The sequence below is a fragment of the Mauremys mutica genome, chromosome 6 (assembly GCF_020497125.1).
Source record: "Mauremys mutica isolate MM-2020 ecotype Southern chromosome 6, ASM2049712v1, whole genome shotgun sequence".
NCBI lineage: Eukaryota > Metazoa > Chordata > Testudines > Geoemydidae > Mauremys > Mauremys mutica.
In genome coordinates this window covers 107,588,877-107,606,283 of record NC_059077.1, presented here as the reverse complement: position 1 = coordinate 107,606,283, position 17,407 = coordinate 107,588,877, and the positions used below count along the sequence as shown (strand labels likewise).

The window sequence follows — 17,407 nt, the reverse complement described above, 5'->3', positions numbered from 1 at the left end:
CAATTCTTCTCTGATCAAATCTCATCTCTGACCCTAACATGCAGTATAACGACAGTATAACAGCAGAACAAATGTGAACCAGAACAACTTCCAAAGAAAAATGCTATAATGTTAGAATGAAGAGAGAGATTTTGGGTGGTCCCAAGAGGTTCTCAAGCCCTGAGTGTCCCTGAAGGAAAATGCCCAGGTGACAATCCAGAAAAATCTTCCAACACATTTCCTGCTGCTTTTGCAAAAAATCTCTCCCAAGCTACCTGAGGTGGGACTTTCATTCAGAGATTCCAACCTAGACTCATCAGCAAGTTGGGCATCTGGAGTCATGTTTGGTTGCAATGATAGGAAATGGGATTCTATTACCAGGAAGAAAGGACCTGGGGGGAGGGGTAGTTCAGTGGTTTGAGCATTGGCCTATTAAACCCAGCGTTGTGAGCTCAATCCTTGAGGGGGCCATTTAGGGATCTGGGGCAAACAATCTGTCTGGGGATTGGTCCAGCTTTGAGCAGGGGGTTGGACTAGATGACCTCCTGAGTTCCCTTCCAACCCTGATATTCTATAACCTAGCGCTTGTGAGGATGAAAAGATAGCAATTATTTCCTAACAGAGAAGCAATTCAGCCTCAGCGCTGGCAAGAGAATCCAAGGGGAATTAGAAAATTTTCAATTATAGGACAAACTCACAAAGCAGTTTGGAAACCAAACATTTTAGAAGTACTATCTATTGATATTTTATACATCATGTGAAATGAGATGCAGTGGAATTTTAAAAGATGTTGCTACTATTTATTTGTAACACGATATTTATGGAAGTCAATTAATTATTTATTGCTCGTTTATGTATTTTACAAAGATATTTCTTATTTATAAATAAAGTATTATTTTATACAAAATGGCAACCTAGAGTGGTAGTGGCTTGTATTAAATACCTATTTAAACAAAAAATAATAAATAAATGGAGAGAGAACAGAAAAAAACCCTGTAATTGTTCAGCCTTAAAGCTCCAGTTCCATAGAGTACATATGCACATGACTAACAAAGTATATGACCCAGTCCACTGATGTTAGTGCTTCCAGTTGGGAACATATTTAAATACTCAGTGTCCCAGTATGTAGTACTTCCATATTAAAAACAACAATTACTGAATGTCTCATTAGACTTTCCATTCTAACAGACCACACACCACACCTGAACGCTGCTTCCTTTTCTTCTTCTCTTTTTTATCAGGTTACATTTCCCCCAAAAAAACTTCTTGTTCTGTATGTGTAATGTAGGAGATGGTCGTGTTGGAAGAGGCTAGATTGGTGCCCTCCTCCCTAGTAATCCAGATTGCATGCACTCCTTAACACACACCAATTAAATTAGTTTGTAATTAGCCTGCCCATACCCCATCAATCTGGTTTGTGTGCACTCACATACAAACCTGATTTGATTTTGGTGGGGGAAGAGGGTATGTATCCAGCACCTACCCACAATATACGCACTACCCCCCTCCCCCATATTAAGCCTGTGCTCACATGCATTTTTATCTTTTTTTAATTGTGGCCATCGGCGGGCCCCCCGCTGGCCTTGCATTTGATTTTTTTTTTAATTATTTGAATTCTTTCATCCCAGGGACACAATTGGTAAAAAATACATAATGGGACTTCTCTGCATAACCTCCTTCTGACCACATTGTAAATCATAGTCATCCATGTGGGTACCTCCCTAGCATGTTACTATACTAATTGCTCATCCTGTTTTATAAATTAGTCTCAATTTTTCACTATTATCATTATTGCAGTGATCAACAGGACATGATATTCACACCTTCCAACTGCAACTACTCATCAGCTACAGTATACATATAAAGACCTGGAAATAAACAATGAGTTAAGGTTTCATTTTCTCAGAGCATTCTAGCTCCTGTGGTTTCACAGAAGGGAAATACCAACGGTTTGTGCTGTCTACATTTTAAATGTGCCTTCTAAATTGGAAGAAATGGTTAAAGTTGAGGTTTGCCAATATTTTTGGCAGGACTAACCCTTTGCTCCCATATTTACTTCCTCCATGTCTAGCAACCTTTAAATATTCCTAAACTATTTCTGTCTCTCAAATGAAGGAGTTTATGAATGGGAAGTGCACCGGGTGACGAATTGAAGGTCTTTTCCGTACCATTTCGGAATTGTGGATGATCTTCATAAATTATAAAAATTAATGTATGACAAAAAGGCTGTGTGTGTGTGGATCCAACATGAGCTAACAGGGTTATGTACTGTCATAGGTGGTCACTTTCACAAAAAAAGGAGGAGGAAACGTGGTAAAAACTAGAAAACAGCAAGAAAAACAGAAAGAAAAACTCTGAAACCTCCAAGAAAGAAAATGTTGTAAACAGAAAATGATCAAAGAAACATTCTCCAACCAAATACTTAAATTCAGAGACATGAAGGAAAGACGCTACAATCTACATAGGACCCTCAACAAACTCCAGGCTCAAGGTTCCACACAAAGGAAAGTGCTGTATAGACATCATCATGACCTCCAGGTGTTTGCTGCTCGTTTGCCTCGTACTGCTCTTCTCCACTGAAATCGCATCTTGGCTCTGTACCATGCTTCACTTCCAGCAGAAGAAAATGAACAAAGAGAGCTTGGAGCTTCTGCAGAAAATGAGTGGAAATTTCCCCTCACAATGCATACATGAAAGGGCAGCTTTCAAGCCCACCCAGGAAGTTTCCCAACTCCCCCTGTTCCAGAAGGAGAATGCCAAGATGGCAATCCAAGAGATCCTCCAAGAGATTTTCAACATCTTAGCAAAATCCTCACCTAAAGTGCCTGGGATGGGACTTCTATAGTCAGGTTCCAAAGTGGACTTTACCAGCAAATCCAGCGGCTGGAGGCATGTTGGAGGGCACAGATGGAGAAGGAATTAACCTACCCAGAAAGTGAGGACCTCCAGCACACCAGTCAGAGAGTGAAACAATACTTTCAGGGGATAGATGCTTTCCTGAAAGAAAAGCAATACAACCTGTGTGCCTGGGAGATCATTTGCGTGGAAATACCCAGATGTTTTGTACTGATTGACAAACTCACTAGAAGGCTTAGTAACTAAAACACAGTACAAATCTTTTCCTTGTATAAGTGACACTAATATTAATTCATTTACTCCAACTGAACAGAGATAGCAGATATTTTATAACACCGCTTATACAGGGCCTGATCCTTCTTCTACAGGGTCAATGGCCAAATAGCAATTTATTTCCATGGCAGCGGCTTCAGACTCTTCCCATCATCTGCTGGAAATGGATTTGCAATTACATGGATTTATTTTTCTGTGTTTCTACTATTATTTAGGTTTGCAATTCTTCATAATCTCCCACATATCAGGTGCTGTTATGCACTACATCAGGGGTCGGCAACCTTTCAGAAGTAGTGTGCCAAGTCTTTACTTAATGACTTTAACTTAAGGTTTCGCATGCTGGTAATACATTTTAATGTTTTTTAGAAGGTCTCTCTCTATAAGTCTATATTATATAACTAAACTATTGTTGTATGTAAAGTAAACAAGGTTTTCAAAATGTTTAAGAAGCTTAATTTAAATTTAAATTAAAATGCTGATCTTACACCGCCGGCCCACTCAGCCCGCTGCAGGCCTGGGGTTCTGTTCACCTAGTTTGGCAGCGGGCTGAGCGGGGCCTGCGGGACCCCAGCTGGTAAAGGGCCGGCAGCCGGGACCCCAGACCGGCAGCAGGCTGAGCGGGGCCGGCAGCTGGGACCCCAGGCCGGGGGTGCAGGTGGGAATGTGGGGTGTGTGTGCAGGAGCTCCCGTTTGGTGCTCAGGGTGGGGGTGGGGATGTGGGGAGGTGCAAGAGTCAGAACGGGGGCTGGAGATGTGTGAGGGGGTGCAGGAGTCAGGGTGTGGGATGGCTGAGTATATGCAGGGGTTGCAGAAGTCAGGGCTGGGGTTGTAGGGGTCAGGGCAGAGGGCTGGGGTGCTCAGCTCGTGGAGGTACTCCCAGCACCCTGTCATGAGCAGCTCACGGCAGGGGACTGGAGGGGATATGCCCCTATTTCACCCCTTTCACCAGGGCCCCGTCTGTCCCCACCTCTTCTCTGCCTCCTCCACAGAGCAGTGAGCACTCTGCGGCTCCGCTCCCCTCCCCCTTGCAAGGGTGATCAGCTGATCGGCACAGGGAAGGAGAGGAGGAGGGGCAGGAAAGCACCATGCTGGGGGAAGCAGCAAGGGAGGGGGAGCTTGGCTGCTGGCAGGACCAAGCTTCTGCCTCCTGCCCCTGCAGGAGAGAGCGGTGGGCAGAGGGGCTGAGTGGGGCCAGGACCCCAGCAGGCGGCAGGTAGCAGCATGCCATTAAAAATCGGCTTGCGTGCTGCCTTTGGCATGCGTGCCGCAGGTTGCCGACCCCTGCACTACATAATTGGCAATCCATGCAACAAAGTATGTATATTTGGAATCCTTAGCCACCTCACCAGTACTTTGGTCATCAAATAATGATTCTTCCCCTCCACCCCCAAAGTACGCTGACTTCTACATATGTAGTATATTTCTATTATGACCAGGGTTGCTATTTATTAATCTGTCCTCATCATATACCATAGCTTGAGAAGTTTCCTAGAGACATTTATAAAATATATGAACTGAGCATAAGACTTGTAAGGTTATAAGGTGTAGAAAGATATTTTCATTTAATTAATTGACATAAATGCAATGGAAAATTTATTTTTCCCTTTGTGTTTCAACCAAATCTCATTTCATTCCAGCTGAGGATGCAGCAACTACAGAGGTTAAAACAGTTGGATGAAAATGTACCATGCAGTGGATTCCCTCCTCTCTACTGATCCTTCCCACAGTGACTTCTAAGACTCCATGATGCTTGACCTTGTATTATGCAATACACTCACACTATAATGAAATTCCAACTGCCCATATGACAATTTATGTGATAATACTCTGGTGATTTACTCAAAGTTTAAATTTCAAAATGAAGGCTATTGATGCAAAAAAGTTACAAGAAAATTAAGAGTTAGACCTTAAACACCGTTGACATTATGTGTTTGGTATATATTTCTGTGGTTCAACTCTTCTCTGATCAAATCTCATCTGTGAACTGTAACATATAGCTTAACAGCATAACAAATGTGAACTGGAAAAACTTTCAAACAAAAAAGATGTGCATAGTTTTTCTCTAATGTCAGAATGAAGAGACACGTTTCAGGTGGCCCCAAGAGGTTTTCAAGCCTCGAGTGACCCTGAAGGGGAATGCCAAGGTAGCAATCCACAAAATCTTCCAATATATTTCCTGCTGCTTTTGCAAAAGTCTCTCTGAAACTACCTGAGGTGGGAGTTCCATTCAGAGATTCCAACATAGACTCATCAGCCAGTTGGGCGTCTGGAGACATACTTGGTTGCAGTGATGGAAAATGGGACTCTCCAACCGGAAGAAAGGACCTACAGTTTCCCAGGATGAACGTGAAGATATACCAATTATTTCATAAAAGACAAGCAGTTCAGCCTCAGTGCTAGTAGGATAATCTCTGTGGAATTATGGGGTTTTCAAACATAGGACAAACTCATAAAGAAGTTTAGAAATTTAAATACCAACATTTTTAGAAGTACTGACCAAAATCAAGTAATATTTTATACATGATTTAAAATGAGATGCAGTCAAATTTTAAAAGCTGTTGTTACTATTTATTCTATATGTGCACTGTGAAAATATTTTCAGATTGTTTTATGATATTTGTAACAGGACATTTGTCAGTCATTTATTTATTTATCATAGATATTTGTTACTTATAAATAAATATTTTATGAAAAATGGTAACCTATAGTAGTAATGATTTGAATTAAATAGCTATTGAACTGAAAAGGAGAATAAAAAAAAACCCTGTAATTGTTCAGCCTTAAAACGCCAATTCCAGAGAGTACTTATGCACGTAACTAACAAAGTATGTGAGCCATCCACTGATGTTGACGCTTCCAGTTAGGAACATGCTTAAATACATTGATGAATCAGTGTCACAGTTTGCAGTAATTCCATATTAAAAATAATAATTACTGAATGATAATTAGCCTTTCCATTCAAACAGACCACACACCACACCTGAACTCTGACACCTTTTACTATTCTACTTTTTACCAGGTTACTTTTCCCCAAAAAACGTTGTTAAGCTGGATGTTTGGTGTAGTAGACGGTTGTGTTGAAAGAGGCTACACTGGTGCATGCACCCCTTAACACACACCAATTGTTAGTTTGTAATTAGCCTGCCCATATCCCATCAATCAGGTTTATGTGCATTCACATACCCTCTCCTCACACCAAAATCAAATCAGGTTTGTATGTATCCAGCACCTATCCACAGTACATTTACTAGCACTGCCCCCAATATTAAGTCTGTGCTCACATGCGCTCCTTTCACATTTGTGGCCCCGCTGCATGATCCCATTACCTCTGTGTGTGCCCAGGCTAAATTCATTCTTGGGCGTACACCACAAACAAAATTACATGTGAATAATGAGAGCAGGAAGAGGCCATTTTGTATTAGGATTATCAAAGTTTCTCTTTGTCACCTCTAAAATGCAGCTCCCCGTTTGGTGGAATACGTCAGTCAGTTACTACCCAGGAAAAATACGGAATTCTTCTGAAAAAGTCTAACAACCCCAAACTCATTCAGCTCTGGGGAAAACTATTCCCCTTCATTCCATCACACCTTAAATAAAAAAGGAGGAATGCTGAACAGAGTGTTCAGTTGAGCTCTTTGACAATATCACCCGAATCATAAGGAACAGCCATGACTGTGGGGAATCCCAGCTCGCACGTCTTAAAACAGAGGAAAAATTTGTAAATATCTCCCTCTGAGTTTCTCCTATAGCCTTCCACTCCTGTGCAGGAGGAAGAAGGAGAGGGTTTGTCTGTTGACTTCCTCATGGAAGTGGCTGTCGTTCCATCTCCAGACTCAGCAGATTCTGTGGTTTCTGCACTGACCAAAAAGGTCTCTCCAGACACAGAGATCTGCAGCATCTGTCTCAGCTCTGGTCCCATTAGATTCCCTGCCCCCATCTTTTCAGTGCCAAGTAATATTTTCCAGGGCTGATCCAGGCTGCATGGAGTTGCCTCAGACAACCTTTTAAAGTGTCATTTTTGGGCAGCTGGGATTAGGTGACCAGATGCCCCAAGTTTATAGGGACAGTCCCAATATTTGAGGCTTTGTCTTATTTAGGCACCTATTACTCCCCACCGTCCCGATTTTTTACACATGCTGTCTGGTCACCCTAGCTGGGATATCAGCTGGGAAGTCTCTGAAGCTTGGGTTGTGCTTCCACAGCTAGGGGAAGTAAGCAACCCATGCCTAGTTGGTGCTCTGTAGCCCTCTAGTGGCACCTGAACCATCTAGAGATTGAGGAGTCTGCTACAACCTTGGCTTAAGAGCCATGTGGCTTTCAGCTCATACAGTCAAGGCTCATACACTAAGGTTCAAATGTCCCAGATTCAATCCTGCCTGCTGACAACTGGGATTTGTCAGTATTATAAGTGGGGGCTTGTCCGAGATGTGAACTGGGAAGTCTTTGAAGCTCAGAATGTGCTTTAACATGTCCTCTCCCAGAAGTACACCCATAGGTGTTTACCTCTTCCAGGGGCCATGTAGTAAGTGCAGATTATAACACTCAGACACTTTGCACAGGGTTCTAACACTATTGCTATTTACTTAATCACACAGAAAATACACAGATGGGAACAAAAATTGTAAACCCTATATGCAATTCCCTACCTCAGTTTCCGCAACACACCAGGCCATTCTATGGGCCTGGATTTGGGTCACTTGGGGTCATCCAACAGCCTTCTGTTGCAATGCATCACTATTATATGCACAAAAACTGAGCCTTCTCCCCAGCTCAGATAACCTTTCCTTGGCCAGTTCATCCCCTTCCTTCCTCTTGCCCAAATGTCCTGTGGGTCTTCCCCCCGTGATTTCTTTTAGAACCTTTTGTTTTTGTTATCTGTCTCTTTGTCCACCTTCAGTAACTTTCAACTCCTAACTCCCATTCTCCTTAACACCAACTTGGCCAAACTGGTTTCCCAAATCAGGCACCCTACTTAGCGTAATGATGCTGTCATCAGAACGTAGTTTTAAAGTTAAGTGTCCCCCATTGTCCTCAGCCTAGTGAGTACCTGCTGTAGGTTCTGTCCAACAGGATGGATACCCATAGAAAAAGGTTCCTATGATTAGGAAATTTCATACATTAGTAAAAGTTACATTTATGTGTTGTTGGGTTCCCCCCATCCAGCTTACTGAAAAATATTCATATACATACAAAAAATATGAATCTGCTATAAGAAACAGGAAAAAATAGATCATAAGCACACAAAAGAAAAGATTTGACAGAAACACCATTTTGAAAGTAATGAAAATGATTTCTTCTGCAACATCAAAGAGAAAGCAAAAAAGGTCAAAAATCACTTCATCATGAGTAAGAATACGATTTAGTCAGGCGTATTTTTAGTAAAAGTCACAGGTGCTAAATCAGTCACTAAATCTTACGTGCCTGGGAGGAGGGGACACTTCAGCGGATGCTGCTGCTGGGGGGTGGAGGGGTGCTCCAGCCGTCACTGCTGCTTCTGGGGCGGAGAGGGGAGCGGCCCAGAACCCTGCGGGGCTGCTGATCCCGGGGCGGGGCAGCCAATGGCCCTGCCACTGCTGCTCCCCTGGGCAGGAGGTGGCCTGGGGGGGACCCGCCACTGCTCCTCCGGGCGGTGGGTGGCCCGGGGCCCCGCCGCTGCCTCTGCACCTCCAGGCAGGAGGCAGCCTGGGGCCCTGCTGCTACCACTGCTGCTCCGGGTGAGGGCGGCAGTGCTCCTCCCAGACCACTGCTCTGGGGCAGGACCCAAGTGCAGTTGTCTGGGGCTACCAGAGCAGTGGCCGGTGCGGCTGGTCCCAGGGCCACCCCAGCTGCTCGGGCGGCCCTGGGGTCAGACACACCAGCTGCTGCAGCTGCAGAAGTCCTGGAAAGTCACGGAATCAGTGACTTCCATGACCTCCGTTAAAGACTCACAGCCTCAATAATGAGAGTGTCTTTGAAATATGTAATCTGTAAACAGGAAACCTGTTCCTAACTATTGAAATCATATATGTAATGCAAATCACAGCTCAAAGCTTGGTGGCTTAAATAATTCTTTTTGGCAAAGTTCCACACTGCAAGATTTTTCTGTATTAATGCATGCACACTGGAAAGAGGTGCACGCATAAATTCTTCTCCCACGATGCAATAGATACAGTCTTAAAATATTGTCAAAACAAAGCAGTACAGCAACTCGATTTATTACACGCAGATTCTTCTGCATTGTTGCTTAACAGTACACTGGTCCAAAATTACTAAAATACTTAAAAAACTATACATTATGTAAACAAAACATAAATAAGACAGCATAGTTCTTTGTACATATAGTTTAGTACAGATTGTTAAGGATCAGGAATATGTACAATTTTACACCATGGACTGGATTTTTACAATGCATAAATATCTTTTTTACAGAAACAAATCAAACAAAAATAAGATTTGACAAAAATTAAAAAAAAAAGACATACTGTTATAACCATGCCGCCTAATGGTTCAAATCGTAAAATGAAACATGTCAATGTAAATGTGCAAAATGCTAGATTCCTTTAAACTAAAACCAAATTTTACACTTTGCTATGTATAGTTACAAGTTGGTCATTCTGACCATTTTATTAAATAACCCTTTGAAAGCCTATCTTAGAGGGAAATCAAACAGAACCTCTTACATCTCCCACAAGGAAAGTGAAAACAGCTGCAATTTAATACAAAGTAGTTTAAAGAAATCAACTATTTAAAGTATGTTTCAAACAGTGTAAGAAATGTTCAACAGTTATAATGATTTCCAAAGTCCAAAGAATGCCCCAAATATGTGAAATTGGCTCGATCATTCCAAATTCAGGAAGCGGCTTTGTCAGATTTACCTAGGCCAGATGACTGAAAAGCAGGGAAGACACTAGTAGCATTTATGCTTTTGGACACTGCAACTGGTGACAGGGATGAAGACAGAGAAGAAGCCACCTTTGATGCTGGAGTATTTATAGCATTCAAAATGGCTCCTTCTGGGCTGACCAACAGTTTCTTGATAGATGTATCTAAGTGAAATACTGAAGTGCTACTTGGTAACTGAGAGTTACCAGCATTTATGGCAGGAACCAAAGAAGTTTTAGCCAAAACATTAACTGGAGGTTTTATCACTGAAGACACAGACAGTGTTGTTGTAGAGGGTGGAACGCATGATTTAGCAGCAGTGTTTACTATCTGTGGTGTTGCATGTACGATGGGCAGAGTGTTTGCTGTCCCAAGAGAGTTCACAATTTTTGTAGAGCTTTTCAGAGGATGTTTTGATGTCTGCCAACTTAATGAGTTACTTGGTGCTAGTGTGATGTTCTGGGGAATATGATTAACAAATGGTACACCTCGAGCCCCTTGGCCATTGTTAAGAAGTAAAGGAGGCCCATGTTTTGGATTAGCAGAGATGAGAAGAACATGAGTGCCTGCTCCAAGGCCTTGCGGTGGAACAATAAATCGAGTGCCATTAATCATGATATGAGTTCCAGGTGCCAAAGACGTAGAGGTGTTAATAACTATTTTCTGTGGAATACAAGTTTCATTCAACAGACCCATTGCCTGACTAGTTACAATCGGTGAAGCAGCAGCAGTCTGAATGACAGAGGCACCTGGAGCAGAAGAGTAAGCGTGAGCTGATTTTGCTAAACTAGGAGGTATCTGCTGGCATGGGAGAGAAGCGAAGTTGGAAAAACTAATTATTTTACCTGTATTTGGTGAAGCAGATGGCATTACATTTTGAGGTTTGTGAAAGTTTGCATTAGTTGGCACTGCAGCTGAAATTCCTGGTGACTGAAATTGTATCAGTGTGGGGGGCTGTCCTTTTGGAAGGGGCAGACATTGTGCAGCAGCTGGAACTGCTGTCAAGCGAGGAACGGTTTGAATGACTTTAGTGGAGGCTGTCACAGGTCCAGGCAAGGTAACTGGAAACTGTAAAGCAGATGATACACTTTGAGAAGATACTCTTGGTTGTGTAGTTGAAATAAGAACAGATGAAGCAAGATGTCCTGTTTTCACAGTCGATATGGCCACAGTATTTCCAATATTTGATGTACACAGTCGATTAGTTAAAACTGGCCTTATTCTCGAAGAAGTGTCATTTCCACTAACCAAAACAGTGGGTCGCGTGCCAATAGAAGTCCCACTTGGTGTCACTGAAACAGAATCTAAACATGCATTTGCTGTTGTTACTGTAAAAGCTTTTGCTGCTTTTGTTGCAACACCTATAGATTCATTAACAGATGTAATACTTTGACTCTCAAAACCTGAACATCCTGGAACGAAACTACCACTTGTTGACAAAGGCAAAATAAAACCCTTGCTGTTTATGTCATCTGTTCCTTTGGGGGCTGCAGACTTCAATATGTTAATTGGTGGAACATGCTGTGCATTGCCTGTGGTATTTACAATGGCTTGACCTATGTTTAGTCCAATTTTAACATCTTTTACTTGAGACACAGTAGGTGATGAACTTACTTTTACTGGTGCTCCCATTGTAGATGGAATTAGAAGTAACTGAGGTTGTTCTGGGGTGTTAACATATGTTTTGCCTATGGAGGAAGGCAGGGTCTGTTTTAATGATTCTGCCACTAGACTGGTGTTTGATGAGCTACTGGGAATTGGAGTATTAATGAAAACTAATTTTTGGGCACTAACACCAGTGGATGTTGGAGCAGGTATTATATTTACTCCTGTAGCTCCACAAGGAGAAAGAATAGGTGGATTTGTGACCAACATAAGTTTTTGAATCGGAGTACCACGGATCACATCTCCATTTGTTGCTGTAGCTGTCTCAGGTTGTGTAACAGGACATTTTTTGGTTTTAATATTAACTTGTTGCTGTGTTGAAGGAGTCTGGGTAATGCCTGTGCTACTTTGTTCAGTATTTCCTGAAGAAATGCTAATTACATTAACAGTACTGTTTGGAGTTGCTGGCACCAAAGTGCTAGTTGATGAAATGGAGGACAAGAAAGTAGATGATACCTGTTGAGTTTTCTCTATTACTTGATCCAAACTGCCACTAGTGGGAAGCTGCCCTAATGGAAATTGGAGATTTTTCCCTATTATCTGGTTTAAGCCTGCAGGAATGGCTGGAATGGTAACAGAAGATGTTGTTGAGGGGGCAAACCCAGAAACAAAAGACTGACCAAACAGTGGGAGACTAGATGCGGCTGTCACTATAGATGAAAAAGTAGAGGTTGACAACGTAGTGGATTTTGGAACCAAAAATGCCTGAAGCTGAGGTGCATAAGTGAAAACTGAATTTGGAGATAAAGCATTAGGTGAAATCTGGTCTGGGTTTGTCTGTACTTTAACAATTCCAGTGTTCCCCCCTCGTGTTGTGACAAGAATGGACTGTGATTCTCTTATACACACTGTTTTAAGCTCCTGTTTAGCTTCACAGGAGTCACTAGTCTGCTGTGGTGCTAGACTGTGAATGGAACAAGTAGTATTTGCAGATCCACTTTGTGTTGTTGCTGATGCCAAAGGCTGACCTAATGTGGAAACAGTGGATGAAGGTAAAGGTACAGAAAATGTGGCAGATGAAACTGAAGTCTTCGTTTTGCCAGCTTCACTTTGGCTCATTTTAACTGATGATGCTTGTAAGTTACTTGCTGCAGTTACAGAGGACAAAGGTTGTGGTCTGTTCACTGGACTAGTCACTTGTGACAAATGTGTAACACTCTTGTTAAAAACTGTAGAAGACAGTTGAGTGGTAGCATTTACAGTTGGATTTACAAGAACAGGTGCTAAACAATCATTAACATGAGCTGCCTGTGGAAAAGATGTACAGTGCAGCTTTGCCACTGCTTTTCCTTCTTTGTGTTGTATGAGAAAATTTGGGGGTAAAATTAGAACTTGCTGCATGACTTTTTCTCCTGTTTTAGGGTCAATCACAGGCTGCATTTGAATCTTCACTGAGCTGTTATGGATATCTATTGGTACACAATGGCCACTTGGCATTTTGTATACCATTTGTAAAGGACTATTTGAATTGGTCTCGCAGGGCAATGCTGGCTTTAGTGGAGATGACTCCACAGGTGACATAACTGCCTTTTCAGAAGCAAATATGTCCATACCCATAGGGGTGGTCAGCTGATTTGTTAAGGTCACTTTGTTCCCAATATTCTTAGCAAGCAAAGCCTGGATGGGTTTGGTCTCTTTCAGAAAGCTTGATACTGACGTTGCAGAATCTGTCAGGGCAAATGAGTCTAGAGGCAATAGCTCGCTTTGTTTCAGTTCACTCAAACAACTGTTAGTGTGCATCTCACTTTCTGCACTCTGGACTGTAGCCTCATTTGTGCTTAATTTACCTTTCTTCCTTGGTGAAAGGTCTTTTGTGCTATCATCCAGGTAACTATTTTGCTTGGACTGACGTTTAATAGATTTGGGCAGTGTCTTCTGTATTTCTTTAGAAGTCAATTCTTTCTTCAGTAGCCTGCTCCTTCCTGCAGGAAAATCCATTTCTAGCAGTTTCATTTCATCTGCAGAAAGAATTAAAACAAGTAATTGTAAATATATCACAAGTTAAATGTTTGCAACTGACACAGCTATATGATGGTTTATTAGTCTTTAGCTAAAAGCAATGCAGTAGTTTATAAGCATGCTGTCATGTCAATAATAGTTTCTGATGGGATGACAGTACTAATCATCTCATTATCTACATGCTTAAACATAATTTAAAAAAAAACATAATAATTTAGGCTCCAACCAATTTACATTTAAAATCCTATTGAGCAGGCACAGAATTTCATTTAAAAATCATCAAGTCCTAAATTTGTATTTATAAATGCATCAAACTACAACTTTTGCATTCTAAGTGACAGCATAGTTTCCAGAATTTGATGTTACAATGCTTTAATTTAAAGGAAATTCAGGAATTAAAAAAAGAAATCCAGAAGTTTTTATACAAAACCAATAGACAGTTATGGCTTCACTGCCTTTCATCCCAATTCATCCCAACTATTAAAAGCACAGGGAAAATGCTAGGGATTGATCAGGAGTAGGAGGGTACACTGAGGGCAACAGGAATTTGCGGTGTCGAACTAGCCATAGACAGCCCTGTAGCAGATGCTGTCAGTTCTAAGCTCTAATTCACATTGGGTACCATTTCAGCACCCACCACAGGCCAGAATCCAGAGGGCACAAAGGTAGCACAAAGCCACCTTTGCCCACCCTTTCTCTCAGCTATGCTTTGAAGGAGGTCAGCACGGAATCTAGACCGATATAATTCACTATAGTAAAAATAACATGTAATACACAGCTACAACAAACAAAAAACCACAACACCAAACACAGGAAAACTGTAGGCCTTGCAGCACGTCCGCATGGTCACTAAATCCCAGCTAAGTGCTTACCAAACTCTGAGGGATCTTTTTGCAGGATCTCCAGATGCTCTGCAGCTTCTGAAGATTTACTGGCTACTACATTGAAAGATTCTTTTCCATTATCAACTTCACCTTCTTCATTACTCCATAGTTCTCTGGTAAATTTATCATGGTCTGGCTGTCTTTTGAAATCATCATAGTCCTTCTTCAGTCGAGACCTTGAACAGAATGTCAGACATAATGACTAACTTCTGCAACCTATTTTAAATATTTTATTAAGAAAATACTTAACTGTTCATATTTGTACCTATACTTACTGCCCAAAAACTTAATTAACATAGTTAAGATTCCCTAGCACAGGCTTATGCTCTTCCAAACTGACCACAGTGACTAAACTTAACCCTCTGAAAACCAGGAAATACAGAGCTAAGGTAACATCTCCCCTCTTGCCACAACCAAAATTCTGTCCCCCTGGAGCTGGCAATAGGTACTGGGACCAAATCGAATCTGACCTATTGCTAACAGTATCTGCCACTTTTTGTGTTGTATCCAACACTATTCTATGCCATCATTCCTCTTCATACTCTCTCAGAGACCCTCACTGTTTTAGGTGCAGCTCTACTGGTTCAGGAATCAGTTGCAGCAAGTTCCCTGTGCTCACCTTGACATCTGAGTTGAGGTACAGCTCCAGCTAGAGAAATCAGGGATTTCTGCTTTTGGTCTGTGTTATATACTAGATCCAATTAGATGATCATAATGTTTCCTCTTGGCTCTAAAAATTTAAGAATGCCTGAAAGAATTTTTAAAATGTCTCAAGTCTCAGGGCTGCTGGAACAGTTGCTATTGACATTCCAGTGCCTGATATTCCACTAGGTATGTCAAGAAGATGGGACCATAAGAGTGCTTCACCCCATTTTAATACAATTTTACATATTCTCAATGCCCATCAGAATTCCACATTTGTCCTAGCATTCACACACTACCAGGCACTCTTTGTCCTCTGTTCAGCACTTCCGCTCTGAGAAGTTCTACAGTTTGCTGGAATATATCAAAGTGAACCAGAAAGATAAAACATTGGTAACTGAAGATGACTGAGAGGGAATCCTTAGTACAAGATGTTAACAACTAGCAAGTCTTCGGAGATTTGTCTAGAACAGGTAAAGTGGTCAAGTGTAATCTACAAAGCTAGAAAGACCTATTAAAAACATTTCAAATACAGCTTCCTGGACGTGGAGCTTGGCACTGGTCTACAGTTGAGGTCAAATCTGACACCAGCTGAGGTCAGTCCAATCAGGTAATCTCAGTTTCGTCCAAATCAGTGCCAAAGTTTGAACCACAAGTGGATGCAAAAAAATTTGTAAGAACAGGAAAACTGTATTCAGTTAAAGATGGTGTATCTCAGGACCCATGGGACCGAAGGAATCCAAATTTCCATAATTAACTCTACTCTGGGCATTGGCTTGGCATAGTAATTCTAAAAACAATCTGAGTATGCATGGGGATTTTACGACATTTTGAAAAAACAGTTGTTAGACAAAAAGCTCTGCTCAATCTTATCTATGGAGTTGTTAGATGTTTTTATGTTATGCAGAAGTGCTAGCTCTTTAAACTAAAATACTGTCTATACCTCACACATAGCCCTGAAGGACTGTTGTCACCAGGATTTTAGCATCAATTATTACTTTAAAAAAAATGTAACTTTTGTGTTTTGTTCATTTCTCTGACATTGTTCCAAGGAGTACCTCATTTACCTGTTTCTCTGAAAAGCCTTCATTAGTTTTGGTTCCCATGGTAACAATTCATTTAGCAGTCGTACCAATGTACAGTGCAATTCCTTTACTGCTTGTTTCCGATGGTACCATCTTCCCTGCAAACATAAAAACATTTCTTTATTATTTCATTATAGCTGCATCTATTAAATATATTAGTCTGACACCAGTGTCAGTGTACTTCCATGCAACATACACCTCTACCCCGATATAACGCTTCCTAGGGAGCCAAAAAAATCTTACCACATTATAGGTGAAACTGCATTATATCGAACTTGCTTTGATCCACTGGAGTGCGAAACCCCGCCCCCCCGGAGCACTGCTTTACCGTGTTATATCCAAATTCGTGTTATATCGGGTCGCGTTATATTGGGGTAGAGGTGTATAAAAAAGAAAATACAAAACTAACTATATATTACATTTGACTTTATCAATGCAGTCCAGTCTCAGCTTTAGTAAGGCAAACACTAATCTTATTCAGAATACTTTTATTGAAAACAAACCCAGAAACAAAATCCTCATAAATAAAGGTCTCTTACTGAAATGTTTACCTTTTCAGGATGCTGAAAACTGGGACTAAGGTCCAATCCTGCAAACGTTTAGACGTGTGCTTAACTTTACTTCCATGAATAACTTTAAACATCTGAGGTAGTCCTAGTGAGCTCAAAGGGACTACTCAAATGTGTAAAGTTTCATGTGTAAATGTTTACAAGATTAGGGCCTAAAATTGTATTACAGCAAACCTAAACACTATTTTTAATTAAAGGTACATATTTTATGAATTACCAGATACATATAGACACTTTACAAAAACAAAAGATATTTTATAATTTTTAAGATTATAAACTTCCCAGAAAATTACTTTTGGGGCTAACGTGTCTTACATTTGTATTTTATCCAAAGGTGAGTTTCTTGGGAAAGTTCTATGCTGGGCTATATCTGAATTATCAGAAAACAGAAGGAGGAGCACTTTCTTTTTGTGACAGATTTTTTCTAGGGCTGTCAAGCAATTAAAAATATTAATCATGATTAATCGTGCAATTAAAAACATTAATCACGATTAATCTCACTGTTAAACAATAGCATACCATTTATTTAAATATTTTTGGAAGTTTTCTACATTTTCAAAAATACTGATTTCAGCTACAATACAGAATACAAAATGTACAGTGCTCACTTTATATTTATTTTTGATTACAAGTA

At 41.0% G+C, this 17,407-nt stretch overlaps 2 protein-coding genes across 2 annotated transcripts in view; one reads left to right on the top strand and one right to left on the bottom strand.

The window, feature by feature from the left end:
- Window positions 1-2,506: 2,506 nt before the first annotated feature.
- LOC123372526 (interferon beta-2-like) lies at window positions 2,507-3,081 on the top strand. The gene is given in 2 exon segments (XM_045020693.1): window positions 2,507-2,786; window positions 2,789-3,081. Coding segments are annotated over 2 exon segments (573 nt in total).
- A 6,175-nt stretch (window positions 3,082-9,256) lies between these two features.
- KIAA2026 (KIAA2026 ortholog) overlaps window positions 9,257-17,407 on the bottom strand; it is a 71,166-nt gene continuing 63,015 nt past the window's right edge. Inside the window, exons 6-8 of the mRNA XM_045021351.1 lie at window positions 16,187-16,302; window positions 14,466-14,653; window positions 9,257-13,592 (exon numbers count right to left, since the gene is read on the bottom strand). Coding sequence (XP_044877286.1) covers window positions 9,937-13,592; window positions 14,466-14,653; window positions 16,187-16,302 — 3,960 coding nt within the window. The 3' untranslated portion in view covers window positions 9,257-9,936. The remainder of the gene's footprint in view (window positions 13,593-14,465; window positions 14,654-16,186; window positions 16,303-17,407) is intronic.